The 25360-nt window shown below is 40.4% G+C and overlaps 1 protein-coding gene across 1 annotated transcript in view; it reads left to right on the top strand.

The window, feature by feature from the left end:
- The first annotated feature begins 301 nt into the window (after positions 1-301).
- Positions 302-25360, top strand: part of DNAH10 (dynein axonemal heavy chain 10) — a 145762-nt gene continuing 120703 nt past the window's right edge. Inside the window, exons 1-6 of the mRNA XM_031948437.1 lie at positions 302-646; positions 5413-5499; positions 10027-10112; positions 12105-12213; positions 17478-17593; positions 20019-20232. Of these exons, the coding sequence (XP_031804297.1) occupies positions 433-646; positions 5413-5499; positions 10027-10112; positions 12105-12213; positions 17478-17593; positions 20019-20232 (826 nt within the window). The 5' untranslated portion in view covers positions 302-432. The remainder of the gene's footprint in view (positions 647-5412; positions 5500-10026; positions 10113-12104; positions 12214-17477; positions 17594-20018; positions 20233-25360) is intronic.

Raw genomic sequence — 25360 nt, 5'->3', positions numbered from 1 at the left:
TCGCCTCCCAGGACATTAGGGTAGTGCTCCTTGAGCGCAGGAGATGTTTTTGACCTGTTTCTGTGTCCCCTGCGCACCTTCCTTAGTAAGTGCTTTTACTGCCTTCCTGTGTGCCTTTAAGGACTGATTGGTCCAGGATAGCAAGCCTGGATCTGGGCAGAGGCCCCCCAACACGGCGAGGCAGAGGGAGAGCCAGAGGAGGGACTCTTGCTTTACTGCCGAGATACGGAGAGGCTGCGTCCGCTGCGGACAGAGCCCGACTGGGGAAAGTAGGTCCGGTCGGCTGATGGTCTCCCGGCGCGGAGGCGGCGGTTGCCAGGGTCGGAGGCGGCGGTTGCCAGGGACGCTGCGGCCGCCAGGGACGCTGCGGCCGCAGTCGGCGCTCGGGGCCCGGACTCGGTGGGGAAGGTGGAGAAGCGAGGCTAGGGCGACATGGACGACCTGCGGGTGGAGTGGATCCGGGACCGGGTGTACCTCGCCTTTCGGCTCTCCGACCCGGAGTATTTCCTGGATCTGATGAACCGCAACGACTGCGAGGCGGAAGACGACATTCTGCACTTCTTGAACCAGAGCAGTGAGGAGGAGGGCGCCGCGGCCGTCTTCTTCTACCGCCTCATGGTGACCGAGGAGGTGGAGGTGGAGATAGGTGAGGGCCGGACGCTCGCCCGCGCCCTGCCCTCCCTCCTTCTTCCTTCCCTCCTCCCTCCTCCCTCCTCCCTCCTCCCTCCTCGCCTCCGCGCGCGCCAGTCCGGGGGCCCTTCCAGCCGCTGACCTCGGAGCTGAGGCTCCAGGAAACAGGAGCAGCCCCGCCCTTGCTCCCAAGAGCTGTATACTCCTGGGAGGAGACACCGCGAGTGTGCCCGCCAGTGATACACAAAGCCCCTTTAAGAAGGGAGTGTCAGGAAAGCGCGTCCCTGCGTTTTCGGGGAGCCCGCGCTAAGCGAGGGGGAGACAGAGTGGGGAGCGTCCGTAAATGTGGGGAGGAGCCAGCTGCTCGGGGCTCACGTTTCAGGCCCCTCTGAGTCCCTTCCGTGCAGGTGAGCCCACGTTCAGGCCCCGCCGTGGCCCTGCGCCCCACCCGCCTGCTCGGAGCGCCGGGACTCTCCTCTGGGGGTGTGGTTCACCGGGCCTCTTGTAGCCAATGGGGTCAGTCACTTAGCGAACATTCATTAAATGCTTGTCACGTGCCACCCACGTGCTGGGGAGCGGTTTACAAAAGCGGCGGTAAAAGGATTTGTCTCATCTGCTCGGCGGAAGGATGCGCCGGGACTGGTGGGGGGCGGGGGTGGGGGGACCAACGGCGGGAAAATGAGCAAAAGCTTCGCGTGGCGGGCGGCTTGGGCTGGATCCTGACGGAAACTAGAGATCCGAAAATCAGAGGAAAGGGAGGGTCCCGAGAGAGCTTATGCAGGGCGAGAGGCTTTGCCCTGCTGCGCAACAGCGAGGGAGCCGCTTCGTAGGGCACAGCGGGGGAAACGGGAGAGTCGGGACCGGGGGCTGCGGCAGGACTTCAGTCCGAGAGGCCTGGCCCCTGTCTCGCCATTGCTTTATTCCGCAACACAGACGGCAGACGTAGGCGCTTGGCAGACACAGCGGTCAGTGAATGGCCGGCTTATTGTTTTCCATGTTGTGGCTTCGGAGGAAGACGCTCGGCCCCTATAGTAGTCAGTGTTTGCAGGCCTGGATCTGCTCAGGATGAGGAAGCACGGGCACTGCGGGCCCGCCGCACTGCCCCGGCAGCAGCCACAGTGCCGGGGATAGACCGCCGGCCCCGGCGCCGGGGAGGCGCGGCTTCCTCCTGAGCTGGGGAAGGACATGGCAAACCACGGCAATATTTCTGCCTGGCGATTGCGGGGTTATCAGCAAGGGCCCCAGATAGAAAGTAGTGCTTGAACTGAATCTTAAAGAAAGCCAGAGAGAGACAGATGGAGGGAGGGAGGGAGGGAAAGAAGGAAAGGGACGGGAGAGAGAGGAGAGACAGACAGACAGAGACAGAGACTGGAGACAGAGATGGGGGACATTCTGTGGCTCCAGGATAGGCTTTCTTAAATGGAAGTCTGAACAACATGTTAAAAAAAATTTTTTTTGATTGCCATTTCAATATAATTGGTTTCCTTTGTAAATCCTACATATTTTATGTATTGCACATTATTCTAAGAACAATCCCTCATCCTTCCTCAAACTTCCCATGGCTCATCTCTGACTCCACACTTTCAGCTGAAAACCTTTTCTCATATTTCACTGAAAAAAGTTGAGGTTATTGACCAAAAGCTCCCTTTTCTGTCGTCATTCACATCATTTGCTTGCCTTCCCCCACTATTCACTTCTTCACTCCTGTCTTGCATGGAGCAGAACCATTCTTTTTTTTATTATAATAACTTTTTATTGACAACCCATGCCAGGGTAAATTTTTTTAAACATTATCCTTTACCTCCCTTCTGTTAATTTTCCTCCCTCCCCCACCTTCCCTGATGGCAAGTATATATTTGAATATTTATAGTATATCCTAGATTAATATGGGCGAACCCAAAATTCTCTTGTTGCTCGGGGAAATTGGATTCAGAAAGGTAAAAAATAATCGGGAAAAAAAACAAAAATGAAACAGTTTAATTCATTTCCCAGTGTTTTTCTTTGGGTGCTCTTCATCCATCATTGTCAATTAAACTGAATTGGTCCTTCAAAGAAATCCACTTAACGTTACATCTTCTAATATCATTGTTATATATAATTCTTGTTCTGCTCATTTCCCAGCATCAGTTCATTAATTTTCGCTTTTGTATTCATCCTGCTGGTCATTTCTTCCGGAAATAATATTCCATAACATTCATAGACCCAATTTACCCAACCATTTAATTTTGGGCATCCATTCATTTTCCAGCCTCCCTACAAACAGGGCTGCCACAAACATTTTGGCACATACAGGTCCCTTTCCCTTCTTTAGTATCTCCTTGGGGTATAAGCCCAGTAGTAGCACAAGCAGAGCTCATTCTTCTCGACAAAGTAGACACTTCCACTTGTTCAAGTGATATTATTCTATCCCCTCTTCAGCTTCTTCCATCATCCTCACTGTCTCACTAATCCTCTGTGTTTTTCCATCTGATTGCTTCTCTGCTGCATTTTCTCCAGCCTTAAAAAAAAATCACTTAATATTCTTTAACCATTCCTACTAGCTTTCCTCCCATATCTCTCCTCTTCTTGGCTAAACTTGAGAAAGCTGTCCACCATCAGTGCTTCCACTTCCTTTCCTCTCACTCTTTTCTGCAGTCTGGCTGCTAACTTCATCATTCAACAGAAATTACTCTCTCCAGAATTACCAGGGATTCCTTAATCTTAAAATCCAATGGCCTTTTCTCCATTCTCATTCCTGACCCCTCTCTAGCAATGGAGCCTGTTGGTTATTTTCCTTTCCTTGATATATTCTAAGTTTTGGGGATACTCCTGTCTCCTGGCTCTCATCCCCTCTCTCTGTTTCAGTCTCCTTTGTTGGATCTTCACCCAAATCTTGTCTTTTATCTGGGAGTGCCCCCCTCCCCCCTCAGGTCCCCTTTTCTCTTCTTCTTCAGTACTTTTTCATTTGGTGACCTCATCAGCTCCCATGGATTCATATGTCATCTGTGTGCAGATGATTTGAAGATCTATTTATACAGCTGGCCTCTAGCTTTACATTTCCAGCTGCCTATTTAGCATCTCCAACTGGATAGCCTATAGACTTCTTTTTAAAAAGGAATTAATTAATTTTTTATTATAACTTTTTATTTACAAGTTATATGCATGGGTAATTTTTCAGCATTGACAATTACAAAACCTTTTGTTCCAACTTTCCCCCTCCTTCCCCCCACCCCTTCCCCCAGATACAGGTTGACCAATACATGTTAAATATGCTAAAGTATAAATTAAATACAAAATAAGCATACATGTCCAAACAGTTATTTTGCTGCACAAGAAGAATCGGACTCTGAAATAGTGTACAATTAGCCTGTGAAGGAAATAAAAAATGCAGGCGGACAAAAATAGAGGGATTGGGAATTCTATGTAGTGGTTCATAGTCATCTCCCAGAGTTCTTTCGCTGGGTGTAGCTGGTTCTCTTCATTATTGAACAAATAGAGCTGATTTGGTTTATCTCATTGTTGAAGAGGGCCACGTCCATCAGAATTGATCATCATATAGTATTATCGTTGAAGTATATAATGATCTCCTGGTTCTGTTCATTTCACTCAGCATCAGTGTCATCTAAGTCTCTCCAGGTCTCTCTGAAATCATCCTGTTGGTCAATAATTGGATGTCCCATAGACTTCTTAAACTCAAGATTTCCCAAACTGACCCCATTATCTTGCCTTCCAAATCTTTTTTTTTCTCCAATTTCTTGTTGCTGCCAAGGGCATCACCTTATTACCTCCCAATCCTCAGGCTTGAAACTTAGATGTCAGGTAACCCCTCATTGCTGCTCCCTACTCAATATCCAGTTTATTGCCAACTTCTGTACACTCTACTCTTAAGACAGCTCTCTTTCCTCGATACTATTGCCACCCTAGTACAGGCCCCTTATTATTACCTCATGTCTGGATTATTGTAACCTCTGGTTGTTCTTTTCGTCTCAAATCTCTCCCCATCCTGATCATTCTCCATTAATCAAAATTATTCTTAAAGTTCCCCTCCCTGCCGTGATACACTCTGGGGGCTCCCTGGTATTCCCTCCAGGATCAAATGTAAAATCCTTTGTCCAGCTATTTTTTGGGGGGAGCGCAATAAATTAAGTGACTTTGTCCAGGGTCACACAGTTAATGTTAAAGGTTGGAGGTCAAATTTGAACTCAGACCCTCTCCAGGGCTGCTGCTTTATCTACTGTGTCACAGCTGCCCCTTTGTTTGGCTTTTAAAGCTCTTTAGAACCTAGTCCCTCCTATCTTTCCAGTCTTATACCTTATTCCCCTCCATCTACTGTGTGATCTAGTAACACTGGTCTTTTTACTTTCCTTGCACCAGACACTGTTTTCAGACATTTCCCATCTCATCTTTTCTTCCAGGCTGTCCTCAAGGCTTAGCTCAAATCCCACTTTTTCTGATCCCCCTTAATTCTAGAGCCTTCCCTCAGAGACCACCACTCATTTACCCTATTTGGATCTCGTTTGTTCATAGTTCTTTGTTCTCTCTCCCGTTCTTGAGGGCAGGGACTGTTGTGAACTCTGCTTTCTGAGTGCTTAGTATAAGGCCTGGTGTCCGGTGAGTACTCCTTAAATGTCTGTTGACTGACTATCTGAGGGGTGGTCTATAGGCTTCAGTGGGACTGCCCCAAAGGGTCCATAACAAAAGGGATGGGTAAGAAAAAGCTACTGCTTTAAGGAAAAGAACAATTTTAGCCACTCTGTGCTCTTGTTTGAAAATGTTTCTTTTCTTTTCATTTGTGCTACAAAGATGTTCCAGTGTCATCTGAAGAGGAAGAAGAGGAGGAAGATTTAATGAGCCAGCCTTCCCAAATAACAGGCTTGGACAAAAGTGCAGGTGCAGTGCCCTAGGAGTAAATAGGAATGTAGGCATCTGGAGCAGGATCTTTGTCTGGGTCACACCCGATCTCCTGAGTTCTAAACATTCTAAATCAAAGCTCTTTTTATACAAAGTGCCCTTGCTTTTCTGGCTTTTCCTTACTATGTCTCTCTGCCATGGAAATGCTGAATGTATTGAAAAAGGGGCACGGTATACGGGCATTCTGACACAGGAAAGGGGAAGTTTTATCTAAGGTTGAATGTAGTAGTCCAGAAGACCTGAGTTCAAATCCTGCCTCAGACATTAGTTGTGTGACAGATTACTTAACCTTTTTGAATCTCAGTCACTTCATCTGTAAAATGGGGATAATAGCAGCATCTCTTCCCAGGGTTGTTGTGAGTATTCGATCACATACATACAGTGTTCTGCAAACTTTAGGGAAGGAGATTATAGAGAAGGAAATGAGGGAACTCTCTCTACCTATTCAGGTCAGTATCTCCTCTAAAACATATATCCTTCCCGCCCCCCACAAGATTCCATGTATGTTTGTTGGGGTTTTTTTCATAGTATTTTTATTTCCAATTTCATGGAATGAAATTTTTAGCATTCATTTTTTCTTCAATAGTATTTTATTTTTCCAAAAACATGTAGAGATAGTTTTCAACATTAATTTTTGTAAGATTTTGAGTTCCAAAAAATTTTTTCTCTCCCTACCTTTCCTTCCCTCTCCCCAAGAGAGCAAGCAATCTGATATAAGTTAGATATGTGAAATCCTTTCTACATGTACCTTCTTATTGAAGGGTGGGGAGGAAGGGAGACAATCTGGAACTCAAAGTTTTAAAAACTAATGTAAAAAAAGTTTTATATGTAACTGGGAAAAATAACATTAAATAAAATACACAACAAGCAAAAAAAAAAAAAAGGTGAATCTACTATTAGCCTTCATTTTTACAGAATATTGAGTACCAAATTTTTCTTTCTCCTTCCTCCCTTCCTCTCTTCCCCTCTTCTTAAAATGACAAGCAATTTGTTGTGGGTTATAATTACAACACAGACCAATCGAGAGTTGTCTTATATACCGAGACATTAGACCATTGTCCAATAACGTAAAGGTATCCTTTCTGCTAGAGAATTTCCTAGAAGTGATTTTAATCCAGTGATGATAATGATACTATTTGTATGTGCTTTCTCCTGAAAGAGCATGGACTTGACTCATTGATACCCAGCTCTTCTACCTCTATCCCACCATTACAACTCACTGATATAGTTAGGACCAGATGTGGGATTTCATTGATCTAGAGAATTTTTTATGAGCCCTTTGGAATTTAGGCCTATAAGTGGTATTGTCAGATCAAAGGTTGTGCTCAGTTTTTATAGAGTTTTGCTCTCTAGAATGATTGGTTCACTTCACAATTCTACCAATAATGCATTGGTGTTCCACTTTTCTCATATTTTCTCCAACATTTATCATTTTCCTTTCCTGTCATATTAGCCAATCTGATAGGTATGAGGTGATAACTATAATTTTTTAAAAATGTAATGTGTCACTAAAGTATATTAGGAGGCCTAGGGAGGGAAGGTTGTTATTGACTGATGGAAATCAGGGAGGGCTTCCAGGAGGAAAGGGTATTTGAATTGATGTTTGTAGCTCTTGTTCCTTCGTTTACCTCATCCCAAATCATTTAACTGCTCTGGAGAGAGAAGGAAACAGTGTCTTCAATCTCATTAGATCCTGGTACCTAACCAGCTGAGCCTATTGGCCTTAGATTTCCTCAAGCACTCTGTGATTATAGTGACCATTTCAAAAGTAGAAATTATGGATTATATTTTGGGTTTAATCTACATTTTCTTAAATCTAAACAATCAATGTAACAACAAATAAATCCCTGGTAGCATTTCCCAATTTCTGAGCTCACACTGAACATTTAACAATCAGCTGCTAGTTCCTGGTTAGAACTGATTTCATTGAACCCCTTCCTAGAAGGGACTTAAAATTATTCCCCAATTGATAAATGATTAAAGAATATGAACAAAGAATTTTCAGATAAAGAAATTAAAGTTATCTAATTTATATTTTAATATATTTAACATCTACTGGTCATCCTGCCATCTAGGGGAGGGTGTGGGGGGGGGGTAAGAGGTGAAAAATTGGAACAAGAGGTTTGGCAATTGTTAATGCTGTAAAGTTACCCATGTATATATCCTGTAAATAAAAGGCTATTAAATTAAAAAAAAAATAAAAAAAAAGAAATTAAAGTTATCTATAGTCATATGAAAAAAATGCTCTGAATCACTATTGATTAAAGAAATACAAATCAAAACAACTCTGACAGAGTGGCTAATATGACAGAAAGGGAAAATGATAAATATTGGAGAAGATATGAGAAAATTGGATGCATTGTTGATGGAGTTATGAACTGATCCAGCCATTCTGGAGAGCAATTTGGAATCATGCCCAAAGATCTATAAAACTGTGCAAACCCTTTGATCCAGCAATACTACTACTGGGTTTACATCCCCAAAAGATCATAAAAAGGGAAAGGGATCCATATGTACAGAAATGTTTATAGCAGCTCTTCCTGTGGTGGCAAATAATTGGAAACTGAGAAAGTGTTCATCAGTTAGAGAATGACTGAACAAGTTGTAGTATATGAATATAATGGAATAGATAGAATTGTTCTATAAGAAATGATAAGTGGGTGCATTTCAGAAAAACCTGGAGAGGATTAAAGTGATTGATGCTGAATGAAGTGAGTAGACCCCAAGAGAACATTGTACACACTAACAGCAAAATTGTGCAGATGATCAACTGAGAATGACTTAGCTTTTCTCAGCAATGCAGTGATCTAAGACAGTTTCAAAAGACTTCAAAAGAAAATGTTATCTACATCCAGAGAAAGAACTATGGAGATGAATGCAGAACAAAACATATTATTTTCACTTTTTTTTCTTTTTTTTTTTTTGTGACTTTTCCCTTTTGCTCTGATTCCTTTTTCACAACATGGACTAAGGTGGAAATATATTTAGCATGATTGTACATGTATAACCTATATCATATTGCTTGTTATCTTGGGGAAGGAGGGAGAAACATTTGAAATTCAAAAATATTATAAAAGTGAATGTTGAGGGGCAGCTAGGTGGTGCAGTGGATAAGAGCACCAGCCCTGAAGTGAGGAGGACCTGAATTCAAATCTGGCCTCAGACACTTAACACTTCCTAGGTAGGTGACCCTGGGCAAGTCGCTTAACCCCAATTGCCTCAGCAAAAAAAAAAAAAAGTGAATGTTGAAAACTATCTTTATGTGTAGTTGAGAAAAATAAAATACTATTAAGTAGAAAAAAATTAAAAAAAAGATTTAAGAGTTATCTACAATTCATTATTGGTAATGGTTAGCTGGCCTTGAAATAAGAAGACCAGAATTCAAATTCTGCTTCTGGAACCTATTGGCTGTTTGTCTTTGGGCAAATCACTTAATTTTCCTCTGTTGTTGTGATTGTTTGACCTTCATTTCTAAAGAGGACCATGACATCAGGGAGGTGAGGCTGTAACATGCAAGTGAGTTGTATTGAAGTGAGGGGTGGCTGTGCAAGGTCACCTGCCTCACTTTCCCCTCCAGAGCTGGGGGTCCAGTGGCCAGATATAGATCAGGATGACTGGACTTGGCCCTGGATGTAGTGGGAAATCTTGGCCTTTTTAAGCAGTCTTCAACAGATCTCAGTTTGACTGAGGCAACACCCATTCGGTGATTTAGGTTAAATAAGAAATAAAGCACAAAATGTCCTTTTACTTAATTAAAAAACAAAAGGAACCAATCTGGGAAGGGACCCTCACTCCAAACAAAGAATTCCTATTTATATTCACTCTGAGGCAATCAAGGCCCTCTGCTTTAAGCATTTTTGTTGTAATTAATCTTTTTAGTTATGTTTGACCCTTCATGACCCTATTTGAGGCTTTCTTGGTAACTTATTGGAGCAGTTTGCTGTTTCCTTCTCTAGCTCAATTTACACATGAGGAAACTACAGCCAACAGGGTTAAATGACTGGGCCAGGGTCACCCAGCTAGTAAGTGTCAGGGCTTCTGTACTATAGCGCCACCTCGCAACCCTATACTGTAACTGATGTACCTGCCTCAAAGAGAGGGAGTTTCCTCATCTGAGAGTTCCCTATGCCAATGAAATCACAAGTCCAGACCCCATCTGCTAGGAACAATAATACTATGAAATCTAATGTTAATAATCAGAATGTCATTGATAATTGATGATGACGATAATAATAATGATAATAAGAGACTAATGAGAACACAAGGCCCAAATGGGAAGTACCAGCTCCTTCTGGCTGAAGATCCTTCAGAAATGAAAGAAAAGCATTATGATATTATATTATAATTTACAATCATGATGAAAATCAATGGAAAAAATAGGATTCATTCATTTAATTTTTAAAAAATTAAATGCACAACTTTTACCAGATAAAATATCTCTGTGTAGTTATTGTGGAAAAACAACTTTCTCATGACCAAATCTTCATTTCCATGATGTTTTTCCAGGCCGGCTGTCAATCCCTAGAAGTGACACGACAGTTCAGACCAATACTACAGACCAAGATACAATAACGGAAAAGCCCCCACTCAAGGTGAGTCCCCCGTTCCCATTTCTCTTGCCCCTCTGTCTGTCTGGTCGTGGGTGGGGAACCTTTGGAGACCCAGCGTTGCTTCTGTAGTGTTGGAAGAGTCAAGATGCTCTGGGAGTGGGGGTTCTCTTCCCTGGTGAGAGGTTCTTCTAGAACTTGGCCCGGGAGGGTTGCCGTGGATAAACAATTCATTGCCATCTAGACAACTGAGTGATAAGTCTGAGTTTAGCTTGATGTGCCTCCTGTGAACGTTGGTTCCTGGGAGGGCCAGTTAGAACTTGCCTGTCTGCCATGGCCCTCCACAGTGCTGGATGGGAGGATGATTTCAGTGGAGGGGGAGGACAGAAGTAAAATAAAAATTAATGTTGGCCTATATCCACTCTGTATGAAGTTTCATGAAAATGCAATAATTATACTAATGAAGATGAGAAGAATAGCCAATAAATAGTCATTAAACATTTATTTAGCTCCCACTCTATGCCAGATGGCACAGACGCAGCTGGAAGACACAGTGGATAGAGCATGGAGTCAGGAAGGCCTGAGTTCAAGTACAACCTCAGACATTTATTATTAGCTGTGAGACTCTGGCCAAGTCATATACTTTGTGTTTGCCTTAATCCACTAAATAAGGAAATAGCAAACCACTCTAGAATCTTTGTCAAGAAATAGCTGGAAGAGCTGAACATGACTGAACAACATCAATATGCTGATCTCTGATCGAAGCACTGAGGATATAAAGGAAGGCAAAAAAGTACTTGCCCTCAAGAAGCTTACAATCTGATACAAGAACAAAATAATAATAATATTTTGCTTTTGTTTACTGGACTTGTGATTTCATTGGTAAAGGGAACTCCTAAGGAAAAAACATCCTTCTATCAACCTTAGGGTCTTATTGTCTATGGCACTGAGAGATTATGTGACTTGCCCAAGATTACACAGCCAGATGGGCCAATTCAGGGGTCAAGGATGGAACTTGAACCCAAGACTTCCTTTTTTCTAGGGCAGTCCTTTATCTTATATCCCATATTGCCTCTCTAATAACAATTAGGGTGATCTAAATAGCATTAAAGATTTTATATGTTATTTAGCTTTTTAGGGTACTTAATTATTAATTTGGGATGTTCTTAATATATTTCACTCTCCAGTAGTAGCTTTGTATTAGCATTTACCTCATTTTTTAAGTTTGCAAAGTATTTTTCATGTCCTCCTTTAGTCCTAAGCATTGTTGAATAGCATCCTCCCCCTCGAGTAGGACGCCTTTATCCCAGCAACTGTGACATCTAATCATACCAGATTAGAAATCGCTTTCCATGGCCCTCCTCTTGGAAGGAGAATTGAAGAAGGCCCACAGCATTTTAGGGGAGGCCTGTGTGATGGAAGTGTAGAAATCCTGACTTTGACCTTTTCAGTCTGGGTGACTGGGTAAGACTCTTGTGTGTAAATCGAGCGTGGGAAGAATAGGATTCATGTTTTTTGGAGGGTGCAAGGCAATGTTCAAGTATCTGAGGTCACATTTGAACTCAGGTTCTCCTTCCTCCAGGGCTGATGCTCTGTCCACTGCTCCATCAAGCTGCCCCTTCTGTCACTTTTGAAAACATTGATTTATGCCCCATTGAGTCTCAGTTCCCTCATCTTGTAAAAGGAAGGAATTGGACCCAGTGGCCTCTGAGACTCATTAAGCTCTATGACCATGTTGTTTCGGGCAAGATTGGCTCAGAATGAGTGGGGATCTGCTCTAGGTGAGATGGCAGAGTTGACCTAGGAAAACTTTCCCTCCTATCAGCCAGGAAATTTTTTTTTAGAAGGCAACCAGTTAACAAACTAACAGGAAGATCAGGCTTTGAATTCACAGCCAACCTGATAGTTTGAACTACTCATGTTGCTGGGGTTTGGGCACCAGAAAATATTGCCTCTCTGAAGTTGTCTCACTTTTTTTTTTTTGATGAATGGTACAAGCAATATACATATTTCTATGTCATGTTTCCTGTGTTTCAGAAATTCGTCAAGCAGATGGTTGACAAAATGTATCTTCAAATGTCTTATAATGTTATTCCCACAGAATTTATAGATCAACATGTCATTTTCTTTCTCAGAAATACAAAAGGTACGCATATTTCAGTTTGTTTCCTACAAAACTACAACGCGAAAAATGTTTGCAAAATTGAGAACAAATCCTATTCAATAGGAGCATTCTTGGGTGAAATTTTATTTTCTCTCCTTCCCATTGCCTCTACTTCCTGTTGTCCCTTCTTAATATATGATCGTCTTATTTCCATTCCTGTCACTTCCCTGAAGTTTTTGTTTCAGAGATTTATGTTCCTCTCCAAAATTCAACAATATTTTGTTTGACTTTTTATCCTCCTCCACCTGTCTGCAACTTTGACAGTGCTGCCTATCTGTCCCTTGAAATGCTTCTCCTTTGCCCTCTGGGACATTGTAGTTTCCTAATCTTCTTTCAGTGTTTTGCTGGGAAGTCCTTAACAAAAAATTCCCCAAAAGAAAAAAAAGACGTGTAGGACACAATTTACAATAAACAAAACATATTCAATACTCTCTGTTGTAAATTCCATATGATCAATTGATTGCCAAAGAATGCTTTTGTGTATATTTGCCTAGCCAACCTATGGTTATGATTCAGTCATGATTTGACAAATGGAGTAGCCTTCCAATACCCCTAATTCATTTCCAATAAATTTATTGTCATTAAATTTGTTATGTGATCTACTGTTAAATGATTTCTCATAATTATACAAATTATATTAATTAAACTGAAACCTCTTTCAGCTTTAGATGGTTGTAATGGTGTTAAGCATCTTTTTAGCTATTTGTATAGTTGGAGAGTTTAGAACATTGTCTGATTCTATATAATTAGATGCAACCCTCTCCCAATTCAAATTGATTTCACATATAAAATTGTCACTTAAATGATACACCTTCCCTCCCCTCCCATGACTATCTATGGCAAATTTAGTTCTTACTAAGGCCAAATAATTTGTTCAAATAAATCAAAATAATTAAATTCACTGTTGTTTCTGCCCAATAAAAGATGTACATTTGTAGGTCAAATTATATTTTCTAGCAACATTTCTAGGAAAAGTATTAAATTAACTATTTTTTATAAGATGGAACTTAGCTCACTTAAAATTAGTCTTCACCTCGAGATTCATGCTTTCCTATGCCAGTCTTTAAATTTTTCAAAACTCATTTGGTGTGTTTGATTAAATTTTGCAATCCTTGCTCTCAAAACTCATAGTTAAATGGAAGAATGACATATAAACAAATATGTACAAACAAGCTACATACAGGAAAAATTGGAAATAATCAACAGAGGGAAAATACTATTATGAAGAGGAATTGGGAAAGGCTTCCTGTAGAAGGTGGGACTTGAGCTGTGCCCATTTCTATATCTTTTACAATATGAAGCATGATGTCAGACTCAATAGTAGTTGTTGAGTTACCATTCTCTGATAAAATAAAGTTCTTCTTTTTTTTTGCTTTGAATTTTTGTATTAAAGCTTTTTATTTACAAAACATATGCATGGGTAATTTTTCAACACTGACACTTGCAAAACCTTATGTTCTAAGTTTTCCCCTCCTTCCCCCCACCTCCTCCTCTAGAGAGCAGATGTGTTAAATACATGTTAAATATGTTAAAATACATGTTAAATCCAATATATGTATATATGTTTATACAGTTATCTTGCTGCACAAGAAAAATCAGATCAAAAAGGAAAAAAAAATGAGAAAGAAAACAAAATGCAAGCAAACAACAAAAAGAGTGAAAATGCTATGTTGTGGTCCACACAGTTCCCACAGTCCTCTCTCTGGATGTGGATGGCTCTCTTCATCACAAGATTATTGGAAATAATTTGAATCATCTCATTGTTGAAAAGAGCCATGAGCATCAGAATTGATCATTGTATAATCTTGTTGCCGTATACAGTGATCTCCTGGTTTTGCCCATTTCCCTATATCAGTTCATGTAAGTCTCTCTAAAACTCTCTGAAATCCTCCTACTGGTCATTTCTTACAGAACAATAATATTCCATTACATTAATACACCATAACTTATCTAGCCATTCTCCAATGATGGGCCTTCACTCAGTTTCCAGTTTCTTGCCACTACAAGAAGGGCTGCCACAAACATAAAATAAAGTTCAATAAATGTAAGAGTTCAGAGAACTCATTCACAGACATCCAGGATCTCAGGAGGTTCCAGCCTGAGCCTAAAAAAGAATCTACTACTTTTCAAGAGACCCCAACCAAGGATCACCCAGCTTTGGCTTGAGGATCTCTGCTGAATAGGTGCCCCTGTCTCTCATGGCTGCCCAGCCTATTTTGAGATAATTCTCATTATCAGAATTTTTTTCCGTATGGGAAAGCTAAATTTTACTCTCTGTACATTTCCCATTACTCTTTTGGAACAGTGCAAGCTAAACAAGTTCATTCCCTCTTTTAAAGGGATGACTCTGCTTGGAGACAGTGCTATTATGTCCCTCTTAATGTTCCTTTCTCCAGGATAAACATTCTCAAATGCTGCTTCTGTGCTCTTCACAAGACATGGAGCAATGGGTAGGGTGCTAGATGGAGAATCAGGAAGCCCTAAGTTCAAATCCTTCTGTAAATACTAGCTTTGTTTCCCTGGCAAGTTATGTAATCTTTGTCTGCCTACTACCCAGGATGGTTGTGGGAATCAATGGAGATAATATGATAATAGAATTTTATTTTTCCAAATATATGTAAAGATAGTTTTCAACATTCACTTTTGTAAAACCTTGTGTTCTAAAATTTTCTCCCTCCCTCCTTTAAACTCCCCTCTTCTCAAGACAGCAAGCAATCTGATATAAGTTAAAACATGTGCATTATTTTAAACATCTTTCCATATTATGTTGTGAGAAAAAGATCAGATTAAAAGGGAAAAATCATGAGAAAGGGAAAAAACTAAGCAAACAGCAACAACAACCACAAAAGGTGAAAATACTATGCATTAATCCACATTCAGTCTCCATAGTCCTCTCTCTGGATGTGGCTGGTATTTTCTACTCCAAATTATTGGAATTGCCTTGAATCACTGCATTGTTGAGAAGAGCCAAGTCCACCATAGGTAATCATCCCATAATCTTCTTGTTACTATGTGTAATTATCTCCTGGTTCTGCTCATTTCATTCATTATCGGTTCATATAAGTCTTTACAGACTTTTCTAAAATTATCCTGATCATTACTTACAGAACAATAATATTCCATAACATTTATAAAACATAACTTATCAGCCATCCCCCAACTGATGGGCATCCACTCAGTTTCCAGTCTCTTACCACTACAGAAAGGGCCGCCACAAACACTTTTGCACGTGTGGATCCCTTTCTCTTCTTTATGATCTCTTTGGGATTCAGACCCATTAATGGTACTGCTGGATCAAAGGGCATGTACATTTTTATAGCCCTTTGGACATAGTTCCAAATTGCTCTCCAGAATGGTTGGATCAGTTCACAGCTCCACCAACAATATATTAGTTTCCTAGTTTTCAGTGAAGATAATATTTGAAAAGTGCTTAGCTCAGTGCCTGGGACATAATAGGTGTTGATTACATGCTTGTTCCCTTCCCCTTCCTTTCACTATCCTGGTTGTCCTCTTATGGACTCTTCCCATTCTTCCCACTGTGTGGCCTCTAGGAATACATGTAATCATCTGATGTGGTTTCACCAGAGTATGTCTGGTGGGACCATCTACCAAAGTTTCCAAAGGGAAACTCCTTTGGGTTTCTCTTACTGTGCTCTGTTTTTTTCCCCATTAGTTCTGTGATTTAATTGATATAGGGCCTCCCCTTTCTACCATGCTCTGGCTCAAGGTCACATGAACATTAAATGCCAAGCATGGTGCTAGGGGCTGAGAATACAAACCTGCAAGGAATCCTAGTGAACAAGGAATCTTAAGTAAGTCTCAGCCAAGTCTTTTGTGTAATTTTTTTTTTTTTTTGCTAAGAACATGAGAACATGCTTTCAGTTATCTGATGGAATGCCAGGGAAGCACACAAGAATGGTCAGCCATCCTCCTGGTACCTTAATTAATAAGTATACTTTTTTTACAGGCCTGTGTTTACCCCAGAAATCTGGCCAGTGTCTGGAGTGAACATAACTCTCTTAAAGGAATGAACAAATATTCTCCTTGGTGGACTTCTTGTTTTTTTTATTGTAGTAAATGTATTTTTTTTTATTACACATTGCTTTATGAATCATGTTGGGAGAGAAAAATCAGAACAAAAGGGAAAAGCCATGGGAGAGTTTAAAAAAAAACAGAAAAAAGAAGTGAACATAGAATGTGTTGATTTGTGTTAAATTTTCATAGTTCTTTTTCTGGATGCAGATGGTATTTTCTGTCCAAAGTCTATTGGGATTGCTTTGGATCACTGAATCACTGAGAAGAACTTTTCATAGTAGATCATCACACATCTGTGCTGTGTACAATGTATTCCTGGTTCAGTATGTTTTGCTTTGTTCAGCCATTCCCCAATTGATGGGCATCCTTGGTGTGCCTTTTGTAATGGAACATGGGAGGCTGCTACATCTCAAGAGTCATGTATCAAATGAGAATACTTAGCCTAGTGCCCTCTTTGTTCTTAGCATATAAAAACCCCTTAATGAAAAGGGACTTTGAGGATCTGGCTTGCCTAACAGTAGCTCCCACTCGAGACCGAATAGCTGTGACTCTAGGTAACTTCCAGTCAATAATATTCAAATTCAAAAAATGATCATGCAGCATTGGGTTTAGAAGCAAGATTTGAACTTGATTTTTTTCTGATTACAAGACTAACCCTTTATCTATTACACCATGGTGCCTCACTAGATAATTGTTATATTATCATTGTTAAAAATTCATCAATCATCCCTTTAATAACGTGCTCTAGAATTTCTACAAGAGTCAAAATCAATTTATCAGCTTATAGTCGATAGACACGAATTGAGGGGAAAAAAGGAAGCACAGATGTTATTTCAGTGATGGCCCCAAAGCCAGGCATTAATCAAACAGTTCCTGACACTTCCAGAGGATTTCTATCCCTATTCTTTAATTCATTTGCTTTCAACCCAAGTCTTGATACTGGGTAATTTGGTATAGCTCTGCCTGTTTTGCTGTTGTGTGAACCTGCTAACTAATTAACAGAGCCAGAGTTTTATTCTAAGATCCCAAGTTGTTAGTGTGCTCAGAGAATATTGGCTCTATCTTTTTTTTTTTTTTTTTTAAATTAATCTTGCCCTTTAAGGTTATTTTGCATCTGTTTAAGAAGAAAAAAAAAAAGAATACCGCTATTGTGAAAATGTTATTTGCCATTGTTTTTAGCGACTTCATTTTAAAAAATCTGTCCCATTCAGAGACAATTAATGAAGCTAATGATATGAAGGAAGCTATGGAACTCATGCCAGAAAAACTAGAATATGGGATCCTTAATGGACACATTCTACGCATGCTTAAGCACATTTTGGTTCACGTAAGTAAGAATGAATATCCTCCTATTGTCGTTTTCTAAGTTTTAATTTTTTTTGATGGTATTATATTGTAATGCTTTCCAAGTTTTGATTTTTTTTAATGGTGTGATATTGTAATGCTCAACAAATTTTATTTTGGGGGACAATTAGGGTTATGTGATTTGCCCAGAATGACATATCTGAGACCAGAGTTGAATTCAGATTCTCCAAAATTTAGTGGATAGACTATCCACTGTACCACTTAGCTATCCCTCTATACAACTTTTTAAAAGAAGACCCATAACTAATTTTTTTAATTACAGCTTTTTATTTACAAGATATATGCATGGGTAATTTTTCAGCATTGACAATTGCAAAACCTTTTGTTCCAACTTTCCCCCTCCTTCCCCCCACCCCTTATTATGCAGATGGAAGTTTGACGAATACATGTTAAATATGTTAGAATATAAGTTAAATACAATATATGTATACGTGTCCATACAGTTATTTTGCTGTACAAGAATTGGACTTTGAAATAGTGTACAATTAGTCTGTGAAGGAAATAAAAAATGCAGGAGGACAAAAATAGAAGGATTGGGAATTCTATGTAGTGGTTCATAGTCATCTCCCAGAGTTCTTTTGTTGGGTGTAGCTGGTTCAATTCATTACTGCTTCGTTGGACTTGATTTGCTTCATCTCACTGTTGAAGAGGACCACGTCCATCAGAATTGATCATCATATAGTATTGTTGTTGAAGGATATAATGATGATCTGGTCCTGCTCATTTCTCTCCAGGCCTTTTCTGAAATCATCCTGCTGGTCATTTCTTACAAAACAATAATATTCCATAATATTCATATACCACAATTTATTCAGCCATGACCCCATCACTATTGAATCTTCTGTCACACTCCAGACATTGCCATAATGTGGGACTTTTAGGAAATGTCTTCACCTATGTCTGTCTCAAGACCATGCACTGGGAAGAAAGATTATCCTCCAGATTATTTTGGGATCATTGGCTTGCGATTTGTAGGCTGACATCCCATTTCTAGGTAGTTCCAGCCATTTAAAATCTCTTAGGCTCATGCCCCAGCACCATTATTACTCCACACCTCCATTTTCTATATCTCTGAATCTCTTTTCCACAAGAAATCAGTACTAACTATATTGTACCTTTCCAGGTTTGTTACACATTAGCCTATGTCATGCACTCTACATTCCAGCTAAACTGATCTCCTTTCCATTCCCCATAGGACATTCTCTCTCCCATCACCATGTCTTTGCACAGGCTGTCCCTCATGGCTCTGATGCACTCTTTCCCCCTCTTGGAATCCTTAACCATTTTCAAAGATTGGTTCAGTGCCATCTCCCATGTGAGAACTTTTCCAATTCCCAGGAATCTTTTATTTTTTCAAAATCTGCTGCTGAAAAGTTTTTGTATATTTTTGTATTTATTTTTACTTCTATCGATTGGAAGTTCCTTCAGGGCAGGGACTGTTTTGTCTTTGCACAGTGCACAATGTCTGGCACGTAGTAGCGCATGATAAATTCTTATTGGTTGTTTAAAAAAATATTTTTTTATTTAAAAAGAAACTCAGAGGAAATAGCAGAAAAGCACATTAAATGACAAACACTCCAAATATCTTCCCCAGTCATTTGGAGTCAGAGGGTTGTGAGACCAGGCTAGTCTTGTGCTGTTCTGGTCCCAGACTGGTGGTCTCTTGGACAATGGTGGGCAAACAAGTGGCCTGACAGATAGCTGTCAGGTGATGTTTTGGCAGCCGTGTGGAGGATGGATTCCAGTGGAGGGAAGAGAGGCAGGAAGACGAGCTAGAAGCCAACAGTACCGATGATTTTGCTTTGCACACTTGGGAGAGAGGTACTTCAGCGGAAAGAGTATTGGAGTCAAAAGACCTCAGTTACAATTTGACTTACTATCTATGTGAGTCACTTTATTGATCTGTGCTTCAGAGCTTCATCCGTGGAACAGAGGGACCGGATTCAATGACCTCTAATATCCCTACAGCCTGTGGGAGAACCGTATTTTGGAGGAGGCTAGGATTAATTTTTGTTAAGTTCCTGAATCACAGTCTAATTTCTTTCAAATCTAGTTCGCGTTCATTCCTGTCTGGTGCTAATTTGGGGCAGTTACTGTATAGTTGTGCCTCTAATTAATATTTATAAGATCATACACTTAGACTTGGGAAAGATCCCAGAGAGATCTGGTCTAGCATGTTCCCGGGGGGAACAGGCTCAGAGGTGAAGGGAACGCCCAGGCCCCATCCAGTCAGCAGAACTTCCACTCAGGGCCTTCTACTTGAGCCTTGCTCTTTATTCTCATGAAAGCTTCCTGTTCAGGGAAGGATTTAAAAATGGAATTAATTTAAGGCGGGAAATAGTTGAGAGCAAACTCTGTGTAATTTGCCTAATCAATTGACATTTCAGGTGTTTATGCCAGCTCTCTCCTTCAATCAACACAGGGGGGAATTTTCGTCATCCCTGATTCCAGGAGATGTGACACCTCCTGGAGGGGGAACCGTGGAGAAACTGCCTGGGGAGACAATAGAATACCACAGTATCCAACTAATACGGGATGAATTCCTAATGAACATGCAGAAATTCACCAACAATATTCGGAGAACCATACAGCAACTGGAAGGTGAAGGATGTGTATGTGTGTGTTTTCTCTCTGGTTAAAATGAATGTATTATCTGTGACAAATTGGTGCAGGAGTACCCCCAGTTAGATTTGGAGGGATCATTCCTTTTCCTTTAAAACATTTTTTTTGGTTGCGTTTTTATGGCTCTCTGTCTTTGTCTCTGTCTCTCTCTGGTTAAAAATGAATGCATTTACTGTGACAAATTAGTGCAGGAGTACCCCCGATTAGGTTTGGAGGAATCATTCCTTTTCCTTTAAAACATTTTTTTTTGGGTTGCATTTTTATGACTCTATCTCTTTTTTTTCTCTCTTTGTTTCTCTGTCTCTCTCTCTTTCTTTCTCCCTCTTTACATTATACTCATTTCAGAATATATTCCTTCCCACTCCCCTAGCTAGCCACCCTTCCCTAATAAGAAAAGTTAAAAAATAAAAGAATAAAACAGTTGAACAAAACTAAAAAAACGTACTAATTGCATCTAGAAGTGTATGCAACATTCCAGAAAATCCTCCATTTAAGTTCCAAAGAGAAGGACGCATATTGTTTCTTCTCCAGGGTTAAGTGAGGTCATTATAATTATACATTATAGAATTTATTTTTTCCTTTTCCTTTTTAAAAAAAATTTCCTTTTCTTTTTTTCCCCTTTCCATTTACATTGCTCTAGTCAAGGTGTCTATTTTTTCCTTTTAGTCTGCTTTCTTTACTTTTGCATCAGTTTATATAGATCTTCTCCTGTTGGGATGAATTCCTTGTAGTCATCCTTTCTTATGACTTGGAAATATTCCACTCATGTACCACATTTTGCTTAAATACTCCCTAATTGATAGACATTTACTTTACTTGAAGATCTATGCTGTCACAAAAAAGTACTGCTGGGAATATTTTAGGATGTATGGGACCTTTTCTTTCTAATTTTGATCTCCTTCGTGCATATGCCTAGAATTGAAATATCTGGTATGGACATTTGTCACTTTTCAGGAGGATGCAAGTTTAAATTGCTTTCCAGAATGGCTGGACCAATCCCTAGCCCCATCCACAGTGCATTATTGTCTGAGTGTTCTAATAGCTCCTTGAATACTGACTGTCCTTTGCTTAGGAATTCTTCCCTTCTCCATGTCTGTGATCAGTATTTCATCTCATTCTCTTCTTGTATTTATGATGTTTCTTTTTATGATCAGTTCTTCATCCCTTTGGACCTTTTTGTAGTAAGTAGTGTTTATGTAAACCTGGTTGTTGTCCTTCATTTTCGAAGAGAACCAAAATGACATCCCTGTGTTAGAGTTGAGTTACAGTGTGTCCGACTGTAGCTCATCAGACCAACACAAGCTTGGCAAATAGTCTATATGAACATTTGGGGTAGCTTCTCTAATTTTGTGTATTTCAGGTTTCCTTTGGGCTACTTCAATTCTGTTTTGTTCATAGAGCACAGGACCTTCTCTGATGAGGGCACACCATGCTGGTGGTCCTGTGCCAGTATCTCCCATGTCATACAATCGATTCTAAAGTTCTTAAGAGATACCTTAAGAGACACACCTGGTGCGTGTCTGAGCAGCCTTTTAAGTTTCACACTGATTCCCCTCCAGGTGTGAGGAAGGGTGCCCTAAAAATTGTCTTCTTACACAACTTTGGCCTGATTACCAAGGCAGGTGGAGATCCCACCCTGTAGTCAAGACACTAAGAGATACACTCCACAGACTGTACCAGCAGGATAGTTCATCCATCTCTAAGAAGGCAGCATTCAATTCCATTAAAAGTAAAGTGCAATAGAAATGATGTTTTCAGTCAAATGCTTTCAGTGAAGATAAACATGGCATCAAAGTCAGCTACTGCACGGATGGTCAATTCTTCAACTTGAAAAGTCTACAAGTCAAAATTAAAGTAGAGGGAATGTTAGTGCATGATTTTTTGTTTGCAGATTGGTATCATTTTTTTCTGACCATCAGTGAGCACTTGCTCTGTGTGAGTTCTCCATAATATACATACATTTTTGGCAAGCATACATTTGACATTTGAACAATGTAGCCAGCCCAATGGAGTTGTACTCTCTGTAGTAGAGTTGCATTGCTTGGCAATTTAATTGAGAAAGGACCTCAGTGTCTGCTATCTTATCCTGCCAAATGATCTTCAGAATCTTCCTAAAACAATTCACATGGAAGCAATTCATGGCATGGCATTGGTACTGTCCAGGTTCAGGAAGGAAATGAAAATATTGCGTAAACCTAATTTCTGCCAAAGTGCTTTCCAGTTTTCCCGTTAATTTTCATCGGATCGGGAATCCTTGTCCAGGAGGCTTATCTCTTCTTAATATAATGTTCTTTCAATCAGAAAGCATTTATTAAATGCTTCCCCATGCTAACATTCCTGCTCTCAGAGAGTTTATATTCTACCAAGAGGAAACATGTGAATAGGCAAATCAATGCAAACCATACACAGTGATTTCAGCTGAGGTTAGGGCAAGCACTAATGAGATGGAAAAGTTCTTATGTTTGTCAGTAAACATTTATTAAGTGTCTCCTGATGAGAACAGTTTGTTCCAATAGCTATGAAGGCAGGTGAAGCAGGTGTTATGGAGCACTCAGAGCGTGGTCAGACACCAAAGATGTCCAGGTCATCCACTGCATCTGGAACCATCCTTAGTAGTCTCCTACCACTGGATAGTGATGGCTCTGGAAGAGAGAGTGAACCTGATGTCTTTGGGCAACTCTGCCTTACTTAAATTCAATTTATCCACAAATCAAAAGACGTCGCCATCTATTTGATCAATTCTGCTTATCTCAATGGCAGTGTATGAGTGATGAAGCAGTAAGTGTAGATAAAATGGGAGTTGTAGTCATACCCCTGAACACACAGGTGTAGCCAAGGCCATAGGATCATCTCACTGGAAGCAGCAATGGGATTCAACAGCTGGTGCGTGTCTGAGTAGCCTTTTAAGTTTCACACTGATTCCCCTCCAGGTGTGAGGAAGGGTGCCCTAAAAATTGTCTTCTTACACAACTGTGGCCTGATTACCAAGGCAGGTGGAGATCCCACCCTGTAGTCAAGACACTAAAAAACGCAAAAACTTGTGCAAAGCTGATTCTCTTGGGACATGGAATGTAAACACACTAATAGACAACACAAAATCCAGTAAACATGAAAGAACAGCTTTTGCTGCAGGAGAACTCAACAGGTATTGCATCACAGACCTGAATGAAACAAGGCAAATGAAGGCCAGCTTATTGAAATTGGAGCTGGATACATGGTTTTCTGAGTGTCTCAGTGAAGGGGAGTGCCATTTAGTTGGTGTAAGTCTTGCAATCAAAACTAATCTAGTCAACAAGCTAACTAACATGCCTTCCAAAAAAGTGAATGACAGGGTCATGACAATACAATTGCCACTTAAAAGAAAATTGCCACTATCATCGATTTCTGTGCTCCCTCCATGATGAACCCTGATAAGGTCAAAGAAAAATTTTATAAGACCTGGAGACCCTTATCATCAATGTGCCAAAAGAGGATAAAATTATAATTCTGGGTAACTGTAATGCTAGAGTAAGGCTCAGACTACCAGACATGGTGGGGAGTCCTTGGGAGGAATGGAGTTGGGAATAACAATAGCAATGGTCCCTTACTATTGAAGATTTGGGCATCTCATGACCTTCTCTTCACCAACACTGTATTCCATTTACCTAAACGCAATAAGACTTCATGGATGTACCCCTGCAGCAATACTGCCATTTAATAGACTCTGTGATTGTTACAAGAAGAGACAGGAGGGGAGAGTGAGCAAGGCAATGTATGGTGTAGAGTGCTGGACTGATCATAGACTTACTTCTCCAAGCTGAATATTTGCCTGCAACAAAAGGCAAAAAGACTGTCAGAAGAATTAATGTCAACTGATTATAGCACTTCTCTGAGAGGGAACGGTTTGTTGCTAACTCGGAGTGCTAAGCTGAGCCAACATACTGGCAACAATGGAGCGGAAAAGGAGGGCAGCTTTCAGGGATTTGGTGTATATAGCACTGCATTTGCTCATCTGGGCCAGAACATTCACAGACATCAAGACTGATTTGATGAAAATGAAGGGGAGATTCAGAAGCTGTTAAATGAAAAACAAGAACTCCACAGACTTACCAGCAGGATAGTTCATCCATCTCTAAGAAGGCAGCATTCAATTCCATCAAAAGTAAAGTGCAATAGAAATGATGTTTTCAGTCAAATGCTTTCAGTGAAGATAAACATGGCGTCAAAGTCAGCTACTGCACAGATGGTCAATTCTTCAACTTGAAAAGTCTACAAGTCAAAACTAAAGTAGAGGGAATGTTAGTGCATGATTTTTTTGTTTGCAGATAATGGTGCACTCCATGTCGCTTCCAAAACTGAGTTGCTACAAAGTATGGAATGATTTTCTGCTGCTTGTACTAATTTTGGCCTAATAATTAACACCAGGAAAACATAGGTCCTTCATCAGCCAGCTCTGACCATCCACATGTGGAACCATCACTCGTAGCAAATGGAGAAGTTTCAAATGCCGTGGACAAGTTCATTTATCTTGGCAGTGTACTTTCCAGGAAGGTTCACATTGATAATGAGGTTGATAAATACATTGCCAGAGCTAGCCCTGTGTTTGAGAGGCTCTGAAGGAAAATGTGGGAGAGGAGAGGGATTAGATTGATCACTAAAGTGAAGGTCTACAGAGCCGTTGTGATGACCTCATCGTTTTATGCCTGTGAAACTTGAACACTATACCAGTATCATGCTGGGAAGTGGAATCACTTCCATTTGAATTTTCTTAAGAAGATTCTGAAGATCACCTGGCAGGATAAGATACCAGACCTTGAGGTTTTTTCTTGAACTAAACTGCCAGCCATTCTAGCTCTATCCCAGAGAGCACAGCTCTGTTGGACTGGTCACATTGTTCAAAGGCCAAATGTATGCTTACCAAAAAGGTTATTTTATGAAGAACTTGCACAGGGAAAGCTCTCACAAGGTGCTCAGAAAAAGTGATACAAGAACATTCTCAAGGTGTCTCCTAAGAACTTTACAATTGATTGTATGACATGGGAGACACGGCACTGAATGGCCCAGCTTGGTGTGCCCTCATCAGAGAAGGAGCTGGGCTCTATGAGCAAAGCAGAATTGGATTAGCCCA

This window comes from Sarcophilus harrisii, chromosome 1, assembly GCF_902635505.1.
Source record: "Sarcophilus harrisii chromosome 1, mSarHar1.11, whole genome shotgun sequence".
Classification (NCBI taxonomy): Eukaryota; Metazoa; Chordata; class Mammalia; order Dasyuromorphia; family Dasyuridae; genus Sarcophilus; species Sarcophilus harrisii.
Note: the sequence above shows the minus strand (reverse complement) of the source record. Positions and strands in the feature narration are given on the sequence as shown.